At 32.4% G+C, this 19,643-nt stretch overlaps 2 protein-coding genes across 2 annotated transcripts; both read left to right on the top strand.

Moving 5' to 3' along the window:
* The first annotated feature begins 2,344 nt into the window (after positions 1-2,344).
* Positions 2,345-6,103, top strand: LOC108916298. Its single transcript, XM_018722512.1, has one exon. It carries the CDS (start codon positions 2,345-2,347, stop codon positions 6,101-6,103), a length of 3,759 nt encoding a protein of 1,252 aa, XP_018578028.1.
* Positions 6,104-17,320: 11,217 nt separating this feature from the next.
* Positions 17,321-17,883, top strand: LOC111692553 (ATP-binding cassette sub-family G member 8-like; the record flags this gene model as incomplete). Its single annotated transcript, XM_023456606.1, has 2 exons — positions 17,321-17,465; positions 17,521-17,883. Coding segments are annotated over exons 1-2 (489 nt in total), but the record flags the coding sequence as incomplete, so codon positions are not given.
* Between the last annotated feature and the right edge of the window lie 1,760 nt (positions 17,884-19,643).

Below are 19,643 nucleotides of genomic sequence, written 5' to 3'. Positions count from 1 at the left end.
TATGTATACGACACAACATCTTAGGATTGCATTTCAGTTTCCAATTATAACATGTTAGTTCGAGTCAGTTTTATCCACTTGTTCGTCACCCACGATATAACTACCCCTTTTTTAAGATCCAACTCGCGTTTTGGAGGTATGGTTTTCTACATGTAAACTAGTAATGTGTTTTTCTTTGTGTAACTATTAATTTGTATTTGTTACTCGATCATTTTTGATTTACTGGTTCCGAATTTTGATAATTTGTTCCTTAAACGTATATGTATTTATACCACCGACCTCAATCCAACCATTAATTTTTGTCTGTTATTTAGTAATTTTGAAGTTTTTCTACAATAATCAGAAATATTTCGATGTAGCACAAGTAAATTATATTAAGAATATATTCACTATGGATTTGAAAATGTTTATGGGTATATGAAACAGAAAAAAGTTGACATTAAATTTTATTTATTATAATTGTTTAACCAAATATTCAAAATAAAATAGAATTTCTAACTATCATCTATAATTTTAATAATCATTTATGTGCTTCAATTGGAAAATAATAGCATGACATACAATTCCGTTTTTAATGTTTATAATAGATAATAATGAAAACAGCGACCATATTTTTCAGTAAATAATTTGGCTAAAAACTGCTCATGTTAATAATAATATAGCCCCATTTAACGAACAAATTATCATCAAAATAAGCATGAAAATCGTGAATATCCAAATAGATTAAAAATATCCTCACGTAAACCAACGAAGAAAGTATAGCGATATTTAAATAAAATAATTACGAGATTCTCTTTTGAAATTATATACTCTCATATTAAAAAAGCAAACATTATTTACGAGTCTTTTTGAGGTGAAATACAAATTTATATAAAAATAACAAATAACTAACTACATTTCATTGCAGCCCCCAATGTAATAATAACTAACTACATCGATACTAATAGTAATACATTAAAACTAGCAATGATGAATTTATTACTTGAAAAATAGTACAAAAATGTATAATCATTAGTCGGCACTGTTAAATTCAATCAATATTGCAAAAGGGATATCCAGCTACAAGATCAGTAAGTCAATACAATTATAATTAATTACATCCAATATTGTTCATCTTTCTTGTCTATTTTAACCAATTCGGCTGCATGAACAAATTACTTTATTGTTGTTAAATATAAACATGTACGAAAATTAATAGAATGTGCCTACGCTAGCAAAAGTCTATAGTTTTTAAGTTAAAATCGTATATGAAATAAAACTACAAATTTTTCACTATTATAATAAAATTTACATTTTATTTCTAGAGGCTATATCGTTTCCTTTCATGATATAATTTGGGCCTTAATTTTGGTGTATTTAATGGAGAATTATTTTAGTTCCTCCAACTTGTACAAAAAATAGAAATTTTTTAAGTAACGACGGATACATTTTTAATTTTACGAACCTTTTTGCTGAACAGAGCAAGTTTACAATTAATTAGTACAATTAAATATTATTTCTACATAAAATTTGTGTCTTCACGTATATGCATTTAAATGGAAAACTGGTTCAAACTGCCTATTTTTGTAAAAAATATATTGTCTTTATGTAAATAACGAACAAATTACGAGTTCTAGGGGACCTTTTTGGATGTGGAAAGTTATGTCTTCTAAATATTATTTCTTCATGAAATTTGTGTCTATATCCATGTATTTAAATGGAAAACTAAATATGTGAAGAATGCATCGTCTTTATGTAAATAACAAACAAATTACGAGTTCTAGGGAGTCTTTTGGGCCATATGAAATTTTGAAATAGTCTTTTAAATATTACTTCTTCACATAAAATTTGTGTCTTCACATGTATGCATTTAAATGGAAATCTATTTGAAACTGTCAAGTTTTTATATAAATCATTAGCAAATTACGAGTTGTAGTTTAAGGGGCCTTTTTAGAATAACAAGAAACTTTCAGTTCGCCAAAAGGTATAAATAGGAATCCTTGAATTGGAAATATTTAGTCTATTGGTGTACGTTGTACGTGTTATTACTAGAGCAGTAGTATAAATTGGTAAAATATTTCCCCATTTAAGGAAAATATACTTTTATTGTCAATTTTGTGTTATTTTACAAAAGTTTGTGTTCTTAGAATTGCTTGTAAAGATAAAAGCGGGTGATGCTTTGGTGCTGAAAATCCTGTAGAGGTACTGTCTTTATTTTTATTCATATTTTAAATTCATGGCATTAATAAATTCCATCGTTTTCAGGTTCTTACAAAATTTATGAAAAGCAGCGTTCTACCACTTTCTTAGCAGTTTACGACAATTTATAGTAAGAAACGTTTTTTGGGAATCAACGTTTAGGAAAATGGAAAAATTTGTCATTGTTAAAGACATTCTCAAGAAAGTGCGTCGCTTCAATTTGATGGGTCGGACTTTGGAATTTAAAATTAAACCCGTAGCGGCGGATAAAGAACCCATAGCATGGATCGAGGAAGCTGTTAACCAGGTCATTGCAAAAGGTATAGAAGACCTCGGTTCCGGAGACCAGGTGGCGTTTTCCTTCTGCTCCAAGGATTTTAAAAGGGGGCAGGGTTGGGTCCGCTTCAGACCTGTAGAACAGGTTACTTACGGCGATGTATGGGATATAATAAGCAGTATATATCAATCAAATTCTACGGGGCTTGACACAGAAACTTTCTGCCTAGGAGTGACTACTGTGAAAATGCCTGTCGGTCGCGGAAAAAATCGCTCCCATAAATACAATAACTTCGAAGAAGAATGCGCATTAAGGAAAGGAATTGTGAAAATAAACAATAGAGACAATTTATGCTTACCCCGTGCATTGGTGGTTGCAAAGAGTTATATCGACAAGGACTTTGAATATAGAAAAGTTCGTAGAGATATCGGAAAAATCCAAACACAGAGAGCTTTAGAGCTTTGTCGAAAAGCTGGTGTGTCAATTCCTGATGAGGGGGCTGGTATACCGGAGCTGCAAGCACTTCAGAAACACCTTTCTGGCTACAAAATAGTAGTCTACAGCTATGGAAATAAAGGCCGTGAGGTGATATTCGCCAATAATGATGAAGGACTTGCTCTTAATTTAATCCATCATGAGGGTCATTATAACGTAATAACTTCATTGACTGCCGCTTTTTGTTGTAGTTATTACTGTGAGAGATGTTATGTACCGTACAATAATAAAAATGATCACAGATGCGGAGGTACATGTGTATGTTGTCAGCAAACGCCTGCTTGTCCGCCAGCGCTAAAAGTGGTGTGCGACTGTTGCAAAAGATCTTTCCGTGGTCAAAATTGTTACGAAAATCATAGAAAATCTGGATCGCTTGGGAAGAGTACAGTGTGCGAGCAAATTACTTATTGTGAGAAGTGCTTGAAAACCCTGAAAACAGATAGAAAACATCGTTGTGGTGAAATATTCTGTAAAATATGTAACGCACATGTACCCCAAGACCACCTTTGCTTCATTCAATCAGACAAAAATAAACCTAAAACTATCGACACACTTTTTATTTTTTACGATCTGGAAACTAAACAGGAAAAGCAGCAAGATGATGGTTCCCTCCTTCATGAACCTAACCTGTGTGTATTCAAACAGTGTTGTGATGTTTGTATGAATACACAACAAAATACCTGTACAAAATGTGGTGTTCGCTTACACGTGTTGAAAATAGACCCTATTACAAGATTTGTGGAGTTTCTGCTTAATCAAAGAAAACTATTCAAGCAAGTAGTAGTCCTAGCACACAATGGAGGGAATTTCGATCATCAGTTTATTTTAAACCATATCTTGACTAAGACGAACCTTACCCCTGAGTTAATTACACGTGGTACAAAGCTGATTTTAATGGAAGTGGGAAATGTGAAATTTTTAGACTCAATTAACTATTTCCCTATGGCTTTGTCTAAACTTCCTAAAGCGTTTGGATTGACCCAGCTAAAGAAGGGTTACTTCCCGCATCTATTTAACACGTCGTCAAATCAAAATTATAAAGGTCCAATGCCTGATCTCCAGTTCTACAGCCCCGACGACTTGATGGAGAGTAATAGACACGATTTGATTACTTGGCATTCAGAAAAAGTTAATGAAAAATACATTTTTGATTTTCAGAAAGAGATTGTCGAGTACTGTATATCAGACGTAGAAATACTGACTTCAGCATGTTTAAAGTTCCGTCATCAGCTTTTGGAAACCAGTAACGTGTGCCCCTTTACCGAAGCATGTACCATAGCGTCGGCCTGCAATAAAGTGTTTCGTCGCAACTTCCTCCGCCCTAACACTATAGGAATTATTCCTAAGAATGGGTACAGATGGCGGGATAACCAGAGTAGGATAGCCATTCAATGGTTGGTGTGGGAAGAAAAGCAGAGAAACATAAACATTCAACATGCTGCTAAAGGAAAAGAAATTGTGTTGGGAGGGGTTAAAGTTGATGGTTACTGCAGTGAAACAAATCATGTTTTTGAGTTTCATGGGTGTTATTACCACGGATGTACACATTGTTTCAAATATAATAGAAACAATCCCACACATGAAGACCCATCAGATACATTAGAAAGACGACTCGAAAGCACAACAGCCAAAACAGACCGTTTAAGAAATCTAGGGTACGACGTTATCGAAATGTGGGAATGTGATTTCCGAAAGGTCATAAAAGATAACAAAGAAATCGATCTATACACTGAAAAGCACCCTTTACTTATAAATGCCCCATTAAATCCACGAGATGCTTTTTATGGCGGTAGAACAGGAAATACTTTTGAATATTATAAAGCTAAGCAAGGCGAAATAATTAAATATCTAGATGTATGTTCTCTATACCCTTGGGTATGCAAGTATGGTAAATTTCCCATAGGCCATCCGCAGGTTTATATCGGTGAAGAGTGTAACGCTCTAGACATGAAAAAGGTAGATGGCCTTATAAAATGCAAGATTCTACCGCCTCAAGATTTATATCATCCGGTTCTGCCGCAAAAGATAAATAATAAACTTATGTTTATACTTTGTCGTATCTGTGGGGAACAAATGACAAAAAGCATATGCGATCATGGAGATGATGAAAGAGCCATAACTGGGACGTGGGTAATTGACGAAGTGCTTAAAGCTGTGGAAAAGGGTTACACATTGGTAGAGATACATGAAGTCTGGAGTTATCAGATGCAAAAATTTGATACAACAACAAAAACTGAAGGACTGTTCACTGCCATGATGAATGAATTTATAAAAACAAAACAACAAGCTTCAGGATGGCCGAAAACGTGTAGTACAATAGAAGCTCGTAACAAATATATTGAAGAATTCTTGGCGCGAGAAGACGTGCAACTGGAGTTTAACGAAATCTGCGAAAATCCAGGTCTTCGGTCACTGTCCAAATTAATTCTTAATTCTTTCTGGGGGAAGTTTGGTCAAAAAGAAAATCAAACGAAAACAACAATAGTAAACACACCTAAAGAGTTCTTCGATATGTTGACGAATCCCTCCATAGACGTGTACCACGCACTTCCTATAAATGAGAATACCCTAATAATTAATTGGGAATTCAAACAAGAAGCTTCTGACCCTCTCGCCACCGTTAACGTATGTATAGCTGCTTACACAACTGCACAGGCAAGGTTAAAATTGTACAGTTACTTGGAGCAATTGGGAAAGAGGGTGTTGTATTATGATACAGACTCGATTATTTTTACTTATGCAGAAGAAGAATATGAACCTCCAGTAGGTAAATTCGTTGGTGATTTAACTGATGAATTAGAGTCGTATGGTTCTGGATCGTACATAACAGAATTTGCAAGTGGTGGGCCCAAAAATTATGCCTATAAAATTTTTTCAACCAAGGACCAGGAAGAGAAAATCGTGTGTAAAGTTAAGGGTATTTCGCTTACATATGCAGCTTCTCAAATAGTAAATTTTGAAATGATAAAGAATATGGTCCTCAAACCATCTGAGCCTGTGTACATAACTTCAAGCAGTATAAGAAGAACAAAGGAGCACGAAATTATAACTCGAGAGGAAACCAAACTATACCGTCCAAATTCAACAAAAAGATTGTTTCAAGAAGACCATAGCTCAGTTCCATACGGCTACAAAAAACTAAGGTCTCAATAATAATATTTTTAGCAATAAAGTAAACTTATTATAAAAAATATTTAGAATAACGTTTTTCTATAATTTTACTGTATCAATTATGAATTTTTATTAGGTATAGTTATGTAGAGAATTTAATTAAGTTGTTTAAAATGTATTTTTATTATTACGTCTTTAGTATTTATAAGACAAAAAATTCAAAAACTTTATTTTAGGATAACATGTAGCGGATGTTAGAATAGTATCTAAAATTATATAGTCTGTTAAGTTTAAAACCGTAATAATACTAATATTTTTATTATTATTAATTGCTCTAATCATGGATGTAATAAATTTACTTCAAATGTTTTGAACTATTTGTTTTTTTTATCACCCTATATTCACGTTGCATAATAAAAAGTTATCCCTATTTAAAATTTACTTCAAATATTCTCAAAAATGCAATGGAATAAGTATACTGTTACTTAAATTACACATGTTCAATATCACTTGTAGTTACGTTAATCCAATTATTTTATTTCCTTTAGCTTGATCCAAAGAGGTCATTTATACATTTAATTTCAGATATTAGGATGCCGATAATAACTCCATAAACGAGTTGGTCATTAATCTAAATTCAAAATAAGAATTTAATAAATAAAACTAGGAAAAGTACTCGATACAATGAAATTATTAAATACCATTGCAAGCTTTCAATTAAATTATCTTTCATTATTGCTCCTAATAGTTGTAATGTCATTTTGGACGATTACTACCAACAGCTACAACAAATATACTTCTAAAAATTAATAATTTGTTAGTGAACCTGCCTATAGAAATCTTCGGTTGCAATTAACGAGGCAACTATATTAAAACTAATATGCACACAAAATGGCTCTATCTGACATACAGTGTAAATAAGTAGTGAACTTTTTATTTGCTATCTACTCACATGAATACATCTTATATACTCATATATAGCTCCTTTACACAAATATTATTTCTCCAGGCATCAATCTCGGGATTGCACTTGTAGCAGCGACAACCACATTTTGCGAATATTATTAAAGAAAATGTAATATTTCACCACAATAGTAATTTATTGGAGTCAACATAATGAAAAGTTTACTAATGACAGAGAAACAGTGTATCTACTAAAAAATAATAATAAACTAGCATCTATTTTGTTGTCTCTTGTCTCCATTAACATACTGTTCTGTTATGCTATTTACAGATATTATTTTAAAACATTAGTAAATTTAATCTACCTATACATTAGGTAGACAAAATAATACTATAAATAATATTTAGTCATTGTATTTGAAACAATATATTTCTGAACTAAAGTAAGAAATAGATCTTGTCCATATCCATTTTATCATGTAATTGATTAAACAGTGGTTATCTCTGAAATTCTCCCTTTTCAAATTTTTACTATTTACTGAATGAACTTGTTCCTATCAAATCCGTTTTTTTTTCATGTGGTGGTCCACCCCATGTCGGCGTTATATATATTATTTTATCAATAATTTCAACCCATAATGCTAATTTCTCTTTATTAATATTATCGGTTTAGGAATAAAAATATGTTTTCTCTGAACCGCCATGCATTAATGAGAAAATATTTTCTCTCTCAACAATTTATCTCTTACTGGGGGGCAATAAGTAGATACAAGGTATACATATGTCTTTGAACGGTGTCGATTATTACGGTACGGGGGTATTTTTGTGGTTTTTTATGAATGATGCTAAAATTAACAATTTTGGGGTTTTGTTGTTGTGGTAAATGTGATCTTGTCTAATAGCGCGTTTTGCAACAGACCACAACACTTGATTAATATTAACTATTAACCATATATGTGAGAATAAGTGTATATAAGCAAATGCTATAAGTATATACATATAATAAATAATTAAAACTGAACTTTCCGAAATTAGCCGCCGTTTGAATGAATGAACAAGTGATTAACATTTCTAACAACTCTTGACCGCAGTCGCGCTATTGTAAATTGAAACAAATATGAGATAAAAACGCAAAAAATGCCCGTACCCAATAGATGGGCACAGTTCGAAGATTCAGAAAGGGATACTCCTCACCGCTACTACCCATATTCTATAAGACCGCATAGGCGTGTACCCAGTAACAAGCTGATACAAGTCTGATTAGAAAACAAAGGATGCAACTAAATTGTTATTTGTAGCAACGATAACCACATTTTGGGTATATTATTATAGAAAATTTTACTATAAATGTCAATAATATTGTAGTCAGTATAATGAAAAATTTACGTAATGACGGAAAGAACAGAGTAGATAAGTAACTACTAAAAAATAATAAAGTAACATCTATTTTCTTGCCTCCCATAACATACTGTTCTATTTTATTATGCTATTTACAGATGTTATTAAATGCATGTACTTAAATAGATATTTTAAAAATGTAATGTAAATTGTACAGGTGTTTAGTCATCGTATTTTACTTGAGGGGTACTCAAGTAAAATAATTCCACATCGATTTTTATAGTATTATTGATTAATCAATGGCCGTCTCTATATTCCCTATTATAAATTTTACTATTTAAAATTAATAATTTTGGGGCACTGTTGCGGTAAATGTGATATAGGTATGTTATCTAATATGATAACATAACACAAAGTAGGTGATTCATTATTAATTATATGTGAGAGTATGCCTCTATTGGCTATATATGTATATTAATTAAACTGGACATTCCGCAACCAATTGCATTTAGTGTATGTTTAAATGTAAATACAAATTTTGGAGACATCTTGATCGTTTCTATTACAGTAATATAACAATAGTAGCACAGCATCATATAACATATATTGGGTATACATGTGCATTTTTATAAGTTAACAGTAAAAAGTGCTAGTGTCATTACCTCTAAGAAGCCTTTGCTGGTAGTGATAACTGATAAATTGATAAATGTTATCAATGCGTTGTGAAATTATGTCCTTGCGTATCTGCCTTAAACGTGTACAGATCGGTATCCTAAAATGACTAAATAAATCATTTCGCTATTATTCTCATATTTCTACCAAACTTGTATCCTAGATATGCGAGTACACCTCGTTTAATTATCAGGATAATTATCGGATAACATATATTCCATTACATTTTTTAATAAAGAGACACCTGAAGTATAATCCATCCATAAGTATCCATCTACGATGGAAATTTTGTCGTAAGGGAAACGTTAAGTAAAATTATACTTGAGGCAAGAGCCTAGTGTCGTATAGGAACTAGAGTTTATATGAAAGTGCTGGCCTTGTCTAAAAAATGTTATTTGTTTTAAAAACATATAGTTTTATTTGTATTCGAAATAATTTTGATCCCAAATGTTTATCTTAAGACTTGATTATAGAGGAAACTCTGCTAGGGTTGTCTAAATGTACAGTTTAAATGATTAACTTTACTTTTTCTCATATAAATAATCCATCGTGAAATAGATACATAAAATATTCCATCATATTTTTAGTTTTGGTCGGCATTATATAAATAACAATTTTAAATAAATAAAAATAGACTTTGAACAAAATGTGAATATTTATAGAAGTACCTAGGTACACATAATATTAAGAGGTGCATCGGGCTGATAGACACGAATATATTCAGCTGTATTTTCAAATGTTTGTGCGCTATTGATAATCGCTTAAAAGTATCATACCTCCTTACGTTTTATAAGTGGCAAATTATTTTGTTTTTGTATGAATTTGATATGTTCTGCCAACTAGCAGTTATTAATATTAGTTGTAGGGAATGGATACCTATAAAAATAACTTTTTAATTCCTTGCTGCGGGATCTCGGCGATAATTGAATTGTTTAGCTAATATATATTGTTCCAATACATATTTTTAATAGAACAAAGGCAAAGAACATATAGAAAGGTCGTTTCGGTTTCAGAGTTTGTATGTGTATATACTGTCACTACACATATAACTATTTTACCATACACGCGATGTACAGAGCCATATAGATTTATTTACGACCGATATAATGTTCCCAAATTTTGATCTGATTATAGGGGGGCAACATCAACTTGACCTACGGTAAATGATCCCAATGTATTTTCGCTTGACTACAATTATGTGCGGGCGGTGCCTATTTTTCCATTATTGTTAAGATGTTCATATATTTTCGTTTCTTATTTGAAACTTGCAGTTTTTTATTGCATTTCTAAAGTATGCTAATAATGAAAACGATGTGTTAAAATTAAGTAGGTAATATAAAATATACCTCTGGGCTTTGTCAATTACAGGCAAATATTTTTTAATTAGTAAGGCCCCTCAAACACTTCTTACCGTTTTGACATAGAAATATATCTCAGGAACACTAAATCTGTAATGTGAAATGTATAGACAGACTAATAAAAACAATTATGGCAACGTCACAGGATACACAGGCTTTGGTACATAAATACTTGTAATACCCTCCTCGGCCTCCTCTACATTTTGTGTATTACTTATTTGTCGAGCACATTAATAGTCCATTTAACGATTTTCCTTGTTTGTCGATCTGTATATAATATATTATACCTTTCTCTAGTCAAACAATTATCGATTCTATGCAGTTTTTTTTGAAGAAATTTTACAATTTCATGAAGGTGAGCTAGATAGTTACAATACTTACCTGAAATCTTGATAAACAGGATTATGGCCATTTTTTTATCCAGTTATCTAAAAATAATTGTCAACGTATATTCGTATATAGTCCGGCGTAATGTGGGTAGCTATAAAATTATTAAGAATAAATAACTGTCTTCAATTCTTAAAATATTAGTCTGTTACCTGTAATAATAATAAATAAATAATCATGTGCCGGATATATGTTAATTATGATGAATTAATTGTCTTATGTTTATAAATTTACCTTACGCCAATATCAAGTCCCGACGCCTTTGTACCTACCTGCCGATCGGGACCGAGCGACCCGCGATCGCGCACTACCGAAGGCCACAAGCGGGCGTCCCGACGCCAGGCGTCTCGGGCGTCCGTCGGTCCAAACCGCCCCAATACCTACTGAAGTGAATTATTTTTTCCAACATTTTCTTCATAGGTACATTGAAAAATATAGGTACTATTTTGTTTTTGGGCTGGGAAATCGCTAGTTTTCGAAATACAGGATGTTCAAGTGCATAAAAACTTGTACTAATAATTTATTCTCCGTAATTAACAGGAACCATTTATTTCCTTTGTATTGATTTACAAAGTCGACCGGCTAATGGTAGATTTAGGAAGAAAATGTTTATTATAGCTGAATAAATGTAAAATATCTGCAGAAGTAGGTATTCGTTTCACAAAAAACAGTGTATAAAAATTGTTTGCTTTAAATACAACGGAAGTTCAAAAAAATCCTAAACATTTNACAAAGTAACCATACATACGAGTATCTATACGTTTTTGGGGTCGGTAAATCTGAATCCGATATTCGTTTGATCCGATCAAGTCTGCGTTAAGGTCACTTCAAGGTTGAATATAGAGAATCGATTGCCTATAAAGAAAACTAACATATCTATACGTTTTTGGGGTCGGTGTATTCAAATCCGGTGTCCGTTTGATCCGATCAGGTTTGCGTTAAGGTCAGTTCAAGGTCAAATGTAGAGAATCAATTGCACACAAAGTAACCTACATTTCTATACGTTTTTGGGGTAGGTGAATCCAAATCCGGTATCCGTTTGATTTGATCAGGTCTGCGTTAAAGTCAATTCAAGGTCAAATGTAGAGTATCAATTGCTAACAAAGTAAATCAATGTATCTAAACTCAAAACACTCAAGTATTCATTTATGCGTATTAAAATTTGAGTAACAAATAATATTAAAGAAAGAAAGCTTTAACTCTGAGCCCGTGACTTTCGAGTTTATTGTTTTCACATGCAAAATTCTAGTATCAGATAATTAAGCAAGCTTTAAAACAATATATCCGTTAATGCTTCAATGCTTCATGTAAATTAAGTTACACAGTGAGTCCTGAGAAGATCTGATAAGTGTACTCAAAGAAGTACTCAAATTTGAATACGTATAAATGCTTAAGCGTTTTGAGTTTAGAACTTGAGGGTCTTTAGCAGACCTGATCAGGTCAAGCGGATCACGGATTCAGCTTCGAAGACCCCAAAAACGTATAGACGTATTAGTTTACATTATTGGCAATTGATTCCCTACATTTGACCTTGAACTGACCTTAAACCAGATCTGATTTTGTTAAACGAACACCGGATTCGGAGTCAGCAACTCCAAAAACATACAGATATATGATATATATGATCTTCAATCAGAGCTAATCGGGCCAAACGGACACCGAATTCGAATTCAGCGACCTCAAAAACGTATAGATATATTGGTTTACATTGTCGGCAATTACTCCTCTACATTTGACCTTGAACTAACCTTAACCCAGAGCTAATCGGGACAAACGGACACCAGATTCGGATTCAGCGACCCCAAAAACATATAGATACCAGAGTCTTGTCTTTCGGATATTTCACTTTTTTTTGTGGAGTTGTGTAATCAAAAGATTGTCGTTAATTGCTCTAAAATACTACAAACTAACATTTAGTATGTTTTCTTCAAGTCTTCTTCAGTGACAGGTGATTGTTAATTTTTTTTTATTTAATGATTTTCTGAATCTAACAATAAATAACTTTATTTTTGAGAAAAATTTGTGGGAAAAATAGTAGGCAAAATTTTTCTCTAACAATGAATACATTTAAATCAATAAAGATATGGTATGTATTTATGTCATCAATGTATTTACGCGTTTAAAACGTTGTATGAAATTTTACATTATGAAATCAATAAAAAAGCCGATGCACTGGATAAACACGGTTTTTTTTAATTTCATCATATTAAATTTCAAATAAAAGCGTGAAAGTAAAAACATACTGCTGACACGTTACGTGGTGTCACGTTGTCATAATAATATGCTTTTTACCCTCAATGACATTTGTTTGTCTCTAAGAGAGATTTTATTATTTTTATGATACATTTGACAATTTTGTCACTGAAATAATATGTACGAATATACATACTGGTTTTAAATAAGTAACTATATTTTCAAAAAAATTATTAAAAGTACATATTTTATTTCTAGAGTATAAAAATTAAGTTTAAAGTACACAAGAATAAAAATTATATTTTAAAATATGTAGCAAACACGCTTTTAGTTATTAAGTGTGCATGTATGAAGTGATATTAAGTATTAAGTGATTTTATAAAAAGTAACTCTGGTTACTTAGTAGTGAATTTTGTCTTTACAACACAATAATACACTATTCTTAGTAGTTAAGAAACATTAAAAACAAAAAAATCTGTGTAGGTAAAGTTCCTTTTTCACTGAAGATATCAAAAAATGTTATTGTAAAAAATAGTCCATAATTCAAATTTATGTATATATCCCAAGATTCAAAATACTCGGGTTACTAACTCGGATACTTTTTCATTTGATAAATCACTGAATTGTAAAATTTGACTGTTGTCAAATCCGAATATGGAAATAGATTTTAATTCTAAACAAGTTTTCCCGATTAAAAATGTTTGATATAGTACAAAAAGGCATTTTATCTACATAGAAAATAATTTTTTGTTTCTAACCAGGCCTACTTAATTTTTCCGAAATAAAATTGCGTTAGAAATTATTTTTTAATTAAGCAGATTCGTTCCACAAAATGCTAAATTAACACTAGTTAAGACGATATACCACGTGTCTCATTTTAATCGATACACGCGAATATCTTGTCAGTAAAGACTCCGATCCAAAAATGACCTAAATAAAAGTTGTTCAAATCATTTTGACCTTAATCGTGACCTTGAAGGTCAATTATTGATTGTCAACTTCATAATTTTAAATGGGACCCTCTATTTTTTACTCTGGGAGTGGATTCGGCAGAAAATTTTACATCCGGATGTGATCTCAACTTTGACTTTGAGGTCAAGGTCAATGTCGCAGCGAGTTCACAAGATTTATCACCCCTGAAGCAACCTCGGAATAAAATGAATATTATTTTGGAACGTACTCGAGTGCAGAATTTAACGCTTTTCCAGGATTCAGCCTCAGAAATACAGGTTACCGATATAAAAAGAAACAAAGTCAACCTTGAAATGACATTTACGGTTAAATAAAAGATCACCGATCTGTGGTCTCGAACATCCTTAACAACATTTGTAGAGGTCATCAAGGTCAATTTCTGTAGTCGATCTTCAAATGGCCTTGAAGGTAGAGGTCAAGGTCAAAGCAAGGTCATGGTTGAGTACTTTGATGCAAATCATATCATAATTTTTTGACAAAAAATACTTTTTCATAGTTAGAAAAAAAAGGTTTTTTCTTTTTTTAACTACATCTGTCAACATATTGTATATTAGATTATAGATACACAGATGAATTNAAGAAAAAATAAGCCACTTTTAATTTTCTTTTTTTGTTTATAATTTGCTCCATTTCAGAACAAACCGTCTATAAAACTGTTGAAATTTTTAACACTCCACGAGCCACGACTATCGCGCGAGAAACTTGACACTTTTCAATTTACACTAGCCGTGTTATCATGTCACATTTCACCGCGCAGGCAATACCGTGCGATTGGAGCGTGTCAATTTTTAACAACAAAGTTTTAGAACGCGCGATTGGAACGGGACGCTCCAGTCGCTCACGATTGAGCGTAGGTGTAAAGGTACCTAATGACATGCGGGAAATTGCTGGAATGCTGTAACGCGGAATGCGGGATTGCAAACCCTACTCACGATACACAATGCTACTGACTGCCATAAAAACACGTGTCATACACTCACGGCCAACATCTCAGCAAAAAAAACCTGGATTGTTCACCGGCACGCCATTCCGACAGGGCAGGTATTAGGGTGCCACTAAATACGTATAGAATAAATTGAACGATGCCAAGCTTCAGATCAGAGGTAGACATGTTCATGTTATTGTACGATGATGCGGATAGTGAGATAACTAAAATGTGAAGTAGTTGATGCGTCGCCAATATTATTAAAAATAGTACGTATTAAAAACTGCGACTATTTTATATATGCGCCTGTTACTTCGGTAAATATTGAATGGTCATTTTCGTTTTTGAAATGGGTATTTCCCGATTGTCGGAGACGACAACTGTTAATTATTTTCTACAATCGCTTTCCTTATGTGTAAGAAATTATTATTTCGTTATATTTTGCCGATACTTATTATTACATATTATACCTATAGGTATATTTATGGTAAGTTCCATGTGAACCGTTTAGTGAAGAAAAATAGACACTACCCCTTGTTGTTTCATACAATTACGTAAACGCTTAAATGTCGTCTTTGTATCTTTAAGTGCGACATGTGTATATTTTCAGCAAAACGCGTTAAAGTTCAGAATTCGACAAATGACATTAAACCATATAATCTGGCTAAAAACAGCTATCTTATTTTATACAGAATTGTGACTGTTCCCGATAAATTTAAAAATAATTGTTTTAATTCTTAAATAAAAATGCCAAGAAACAATTTTTTAACTCCACTGCACAATTTGATACACGTTGCATTTTGAAGGCGCACCGACAGACATTAACAACTTATTAACAAAAAAATTTGGGACTAGATGTGTCTTGAAAAATGGAGTAAATATTGTAAATAAAATTTTTTGTAAAACTTTATAGTTTCCGAGAAAAAAATTATTGAAGTTGTAGTATTTTCAACCCTTACATAGCTGGGCTACTGTAGTGTCTAGCGTCATTCGCGTTGTGCTCTCTGTGTTATGCTCTCTCTCTCTCTCCACGTGGTCCCAGGCGAAAACTGAAAGCCGATTTTAGTATTAAAACGTTTTTGTGATAGTGTTTATACTAGTTTTTCTTTCAAGTTTCAAAAATGGCTTATAAGTTCTTTTCATACTTATAGTAGACATAAAAAATATCAAAGCCTGCCAATAAGTGTGATAGGGGGAGAGTGGAGCAACACAATTTTTAAATATCCGTAGAAAATAAATGTTATAACAGCTAATTTATTGCATAAATCATAATACTCTTATCAGGTACATTCACCTAGATAAATTGAATACAAAATTAATGAGAAATAGTGATATTAATCAATAATTACATATCTTGTCAGGTATTCAATTTAAATATTGCTCCGCTTTACCCTAGCTGGGCAGGATCTTGATTCGTCGACGTGGGCCCTGTGTTGCCGATTTGTAAAAATATTATCTAAATGAATAATTGCTAAATTGAGTAAAATTAATTTATTCAGATACTTACGTTTAAAATATTAAGCTATGCCCTGAAAATATAAGAATATGCTGAATTTGCATACATTTATTTAAAGAATAATTGCATTATTCACTTCATTTTTGAAATGTATGTAGTCCATTTTTAATACAATACTAACTCGCCGAAACATTTGGCAACACAGCTGGGCTGGCAAGAAAACAGATTTTGACGATCTCTCTAATACGTACGTTGTTCTCAAATTCCTAATGTGAGACAGAGACAATGAACAATTAGACACGGTGAACTTCTTACTTTAAATTTCTGATGGCTCAGTTTGCGCGGTACAGGGCAGGAGTTGGTGCTGCAATGCTGTGATTATAATTTCTTAGACTAGAGTTTTGAGTAGTGAGATTTTTGTTTTATTGAGCAACTTTTGTAATTCACTGTAATTGTTTTTAATTTATAGCCATTGTGTGTGTCAGTCTGTGAATTGTTTGAAAGGAGACTTAAATATTATATTCTGTAAAATTTGCCTAAATACGACCCTGTTCTGCTAAACAGAGAAGTATTTACGACCCCGTTTTTGTAGTTATCGGCAACATAAAAGAGTTTTTTATTTCTACAATATGTATGAAAAGAACTATACATGTATAGCAACTCGGAGTTTTAATTTATAGTGAAGCAGGGCAACATTTGTGTTATGGTGAAGCATTTGTGCTATGGGAAGCAAATTATTTTATTAATTAAAACCACAAATTCATTTTTTTAATTAATAATAATAGCGGCAGAAACAGTTGAATTTGCTTATACAAAGTGGGTGTTATAAAATTTTATTTTTTTCTTTCTTTGGNTGAATTGCTTGAAGGGAGACTTAAATATTATATTCTGTAAACTTTGCCTAAATACGACCCTGTTCTGCTAAACAGAGAAGTATTTACGATGCCGTTTTTGTAGTTATCGGCAATATAAAAGAGTTTTTTATTTCTACAATATGTATGAAAAGAACTTATACCTATAACCTCGCTTGATTAATTGCTTCATTTTAGCGTCTTAAGTCACATAAGCCGACCAATGTCCAAAGCGGAAAGTCATCTCTCAATACCGCAATCGAGAAGGGGGCCTTCGTCAGTTGTCCGCACCGATTACCTGAGCCAAGACGATGAACCGAGTCCTGCCTTTATGTATCCCCATTTACAGGTAAAATTGGACTTTTACAACCACGCAAATACTTTAATTCCAATATGTTTTCCAGATATGTGGAGTTGGTGTTTGGCCGAGATCCCTGTCGTGCCTCTCATCGAACCAGCACCTCCTGCTCAACGAGATATCCTTCGAAATCCGCGGTGGCGAGATCATGGCGATTATGGCGACGTCCGAAGAGGAGGGAACCGCGCTGTTAGACGTAGTGGCCGGCGTGAAGGCGCCAGTGATCGGGAATGTTATTTTGAACGGGCAAAACGTTAGGCCGCAGAATTTAAAATCGAGGGTGGCTTACGTGCAAAGTGACCCCCATTTGTGTAAGGACATGACGGTGATACAGACTTTAAGGTTCCACTACGATCTCAAAAATCCCACGGACAAATTGGGGTACTTGAAAATCGATGCCATGGATAGGGTGAGTTATAATAGTGAACTGATACTGATTATAGGTGTCGTTAGATGGCGCTGTTACTTTTCCTGGAATTTGTATTAAATGAATGTTCTTATGTGTTTTGTCTATGGTACACTCAAGGTTAATAGAAATATTGTATTGCCGGTCATTAGACTATTATAGGCGGTATCTGTTTTGGTTTGGGTGAATCGTATATCCACGGAGATTTTTGGCTTTTTGGCTTTCAAATATCAGTAGAAATTAAAATTTTTCTATGCGTATAAAAAAAACGTGTGTTTAACTTTTGGCGGCACAATATGTTAAAAAAATTCGAATAATGTCATATTTTTCTACCTATTTAATTATGTATCTTTTCAAGAGTTGATTTTAGGCGAAAATGGAAGAGGAAAAAAATGTTTGTAATTAAATTTTTTACAAAATATGACTAGTTACAAATCGAATGAATCATGATTATTATGGTAAAAATCGAAAAAATCGCAAAATTGGGGTTAAAAACAATACTTTTTAGGGATTTTTTTGGGGTATTTAAATTGGGTATAGGACCTTTATACTTGGCTCACGAAAACTTCATGTTATGTAGAATCTTCACACTAAATTTCATCGGTTCGATAGATTTTGCACAATAATTTTGCAATCCAGACTTTGAAAAAAAAATTGCAAATTTTCAAAATTTTGCACAGCAAAAACCAAGGCCCTTAAATACTTGAAAATTTAATCACATATAGAAGTACTCTCAAGCTTTCAAACTTTTTTTGAAAAGTTCGAATCCGTCAATTAGGAGAACTGTGGCGCTTGTTTAAACATTGGTCGAATTTTTATACTTATAAACAATTAGAACTTTGTGAATATTCAATCAAATCAAAGTTTTTAAATCAGGTTTTAAAAGTTCTTGGAAAGACGCTTCTTTAAAAAAAAACAGACCGATTGATCAATTAGTTACGTAGTTACAACCGAGCTAATTTTTCGAAAAATACCTTTGGTGTTCCGAGTATACTTACCAGGTCTAAGATTACAATACTTTTCTTCATTGATAAACTACTTTAAAACGTGTTTAAAGTTATTTATGCAAGCGAGAAATTCAAGAAATGGTGCGGGTGATTGTGGTGGGGGAAGCAGAGAGCGCGACCGCTTCGGCCTGCTCGAAATTGAATCAGCGAGTTCAAAACCGCGATGCGCTTAAAAATTTTTAATATCTCACCTTCTAGAGGTCCAATTTTGATGATTTTTTTTAATTTTAGCGTATTTTCAAATGCCTATCGTTAATAATTATTGGTCTTTCAACAGTCCGATAATTATTTATCTTTAAACTTTCTTTACTTATCAACTTTATTTTTCTATTGTATCAAAGGTAAGTGCATAAACTTATAAATAATGTTTATCAAAGATCAAAAACAAATTTATTTAAATGTTCTGAAATTGTTTAAACAACAATTATTTTCAAAATATGACGAAAATTAGTACCTAATATAATGAGTTAATTTCTCATTTGCTTATATTTTATACAATAAATAATATTTGAATTATACTTTAATCACAAAAAAAAATTAATATTAAAAAAAATAATATTTCTTTCATTTCAATATTATATTCGAAAAATACGACCTTGAAAAAAATAGATACACGTATATACCGTTAAGAAAAGAATCTCTACAACCTGTATACATATAGTGTTATTTTTTTAAAACATGACATAGGCCAACTTTTTTTATTTGAAGTAATAGACTGGTACTTCCAAATGCAAAGTTGTAGGAAATAACTTGATT

This window comes from Anoplophora glabripennis, unplaced genomic scaffold, assembly GCF_000390285.2.
Source record: "Anoplophora glabripennis isolate ALB-LARVAE unplaced genomic scaffold, Agla_2.0 scaffold1935, whole genome shotgun sequence".
NCBI classification, from domain to species: domain Eukaryota; kingdom Metazoa; phylum Arthropoda; class Insecta; order Coleoptera; family Cerambycidae; genus Anoplophora; species Anoplophora glabripennis.
This window is presented reverse-complemented; position numbering and strand designations above follow the sequence as displayed.

What these genes read in the sequence shown, in the direction of transcription:
- LOC108916298 (XM_018722512.1), top strand. Translation starts at nt 2,345, where the DNA reads ATGGAAAAATTTGTCATTGTTAAAGACATTCTCAAGAAAGTGCGTCGC.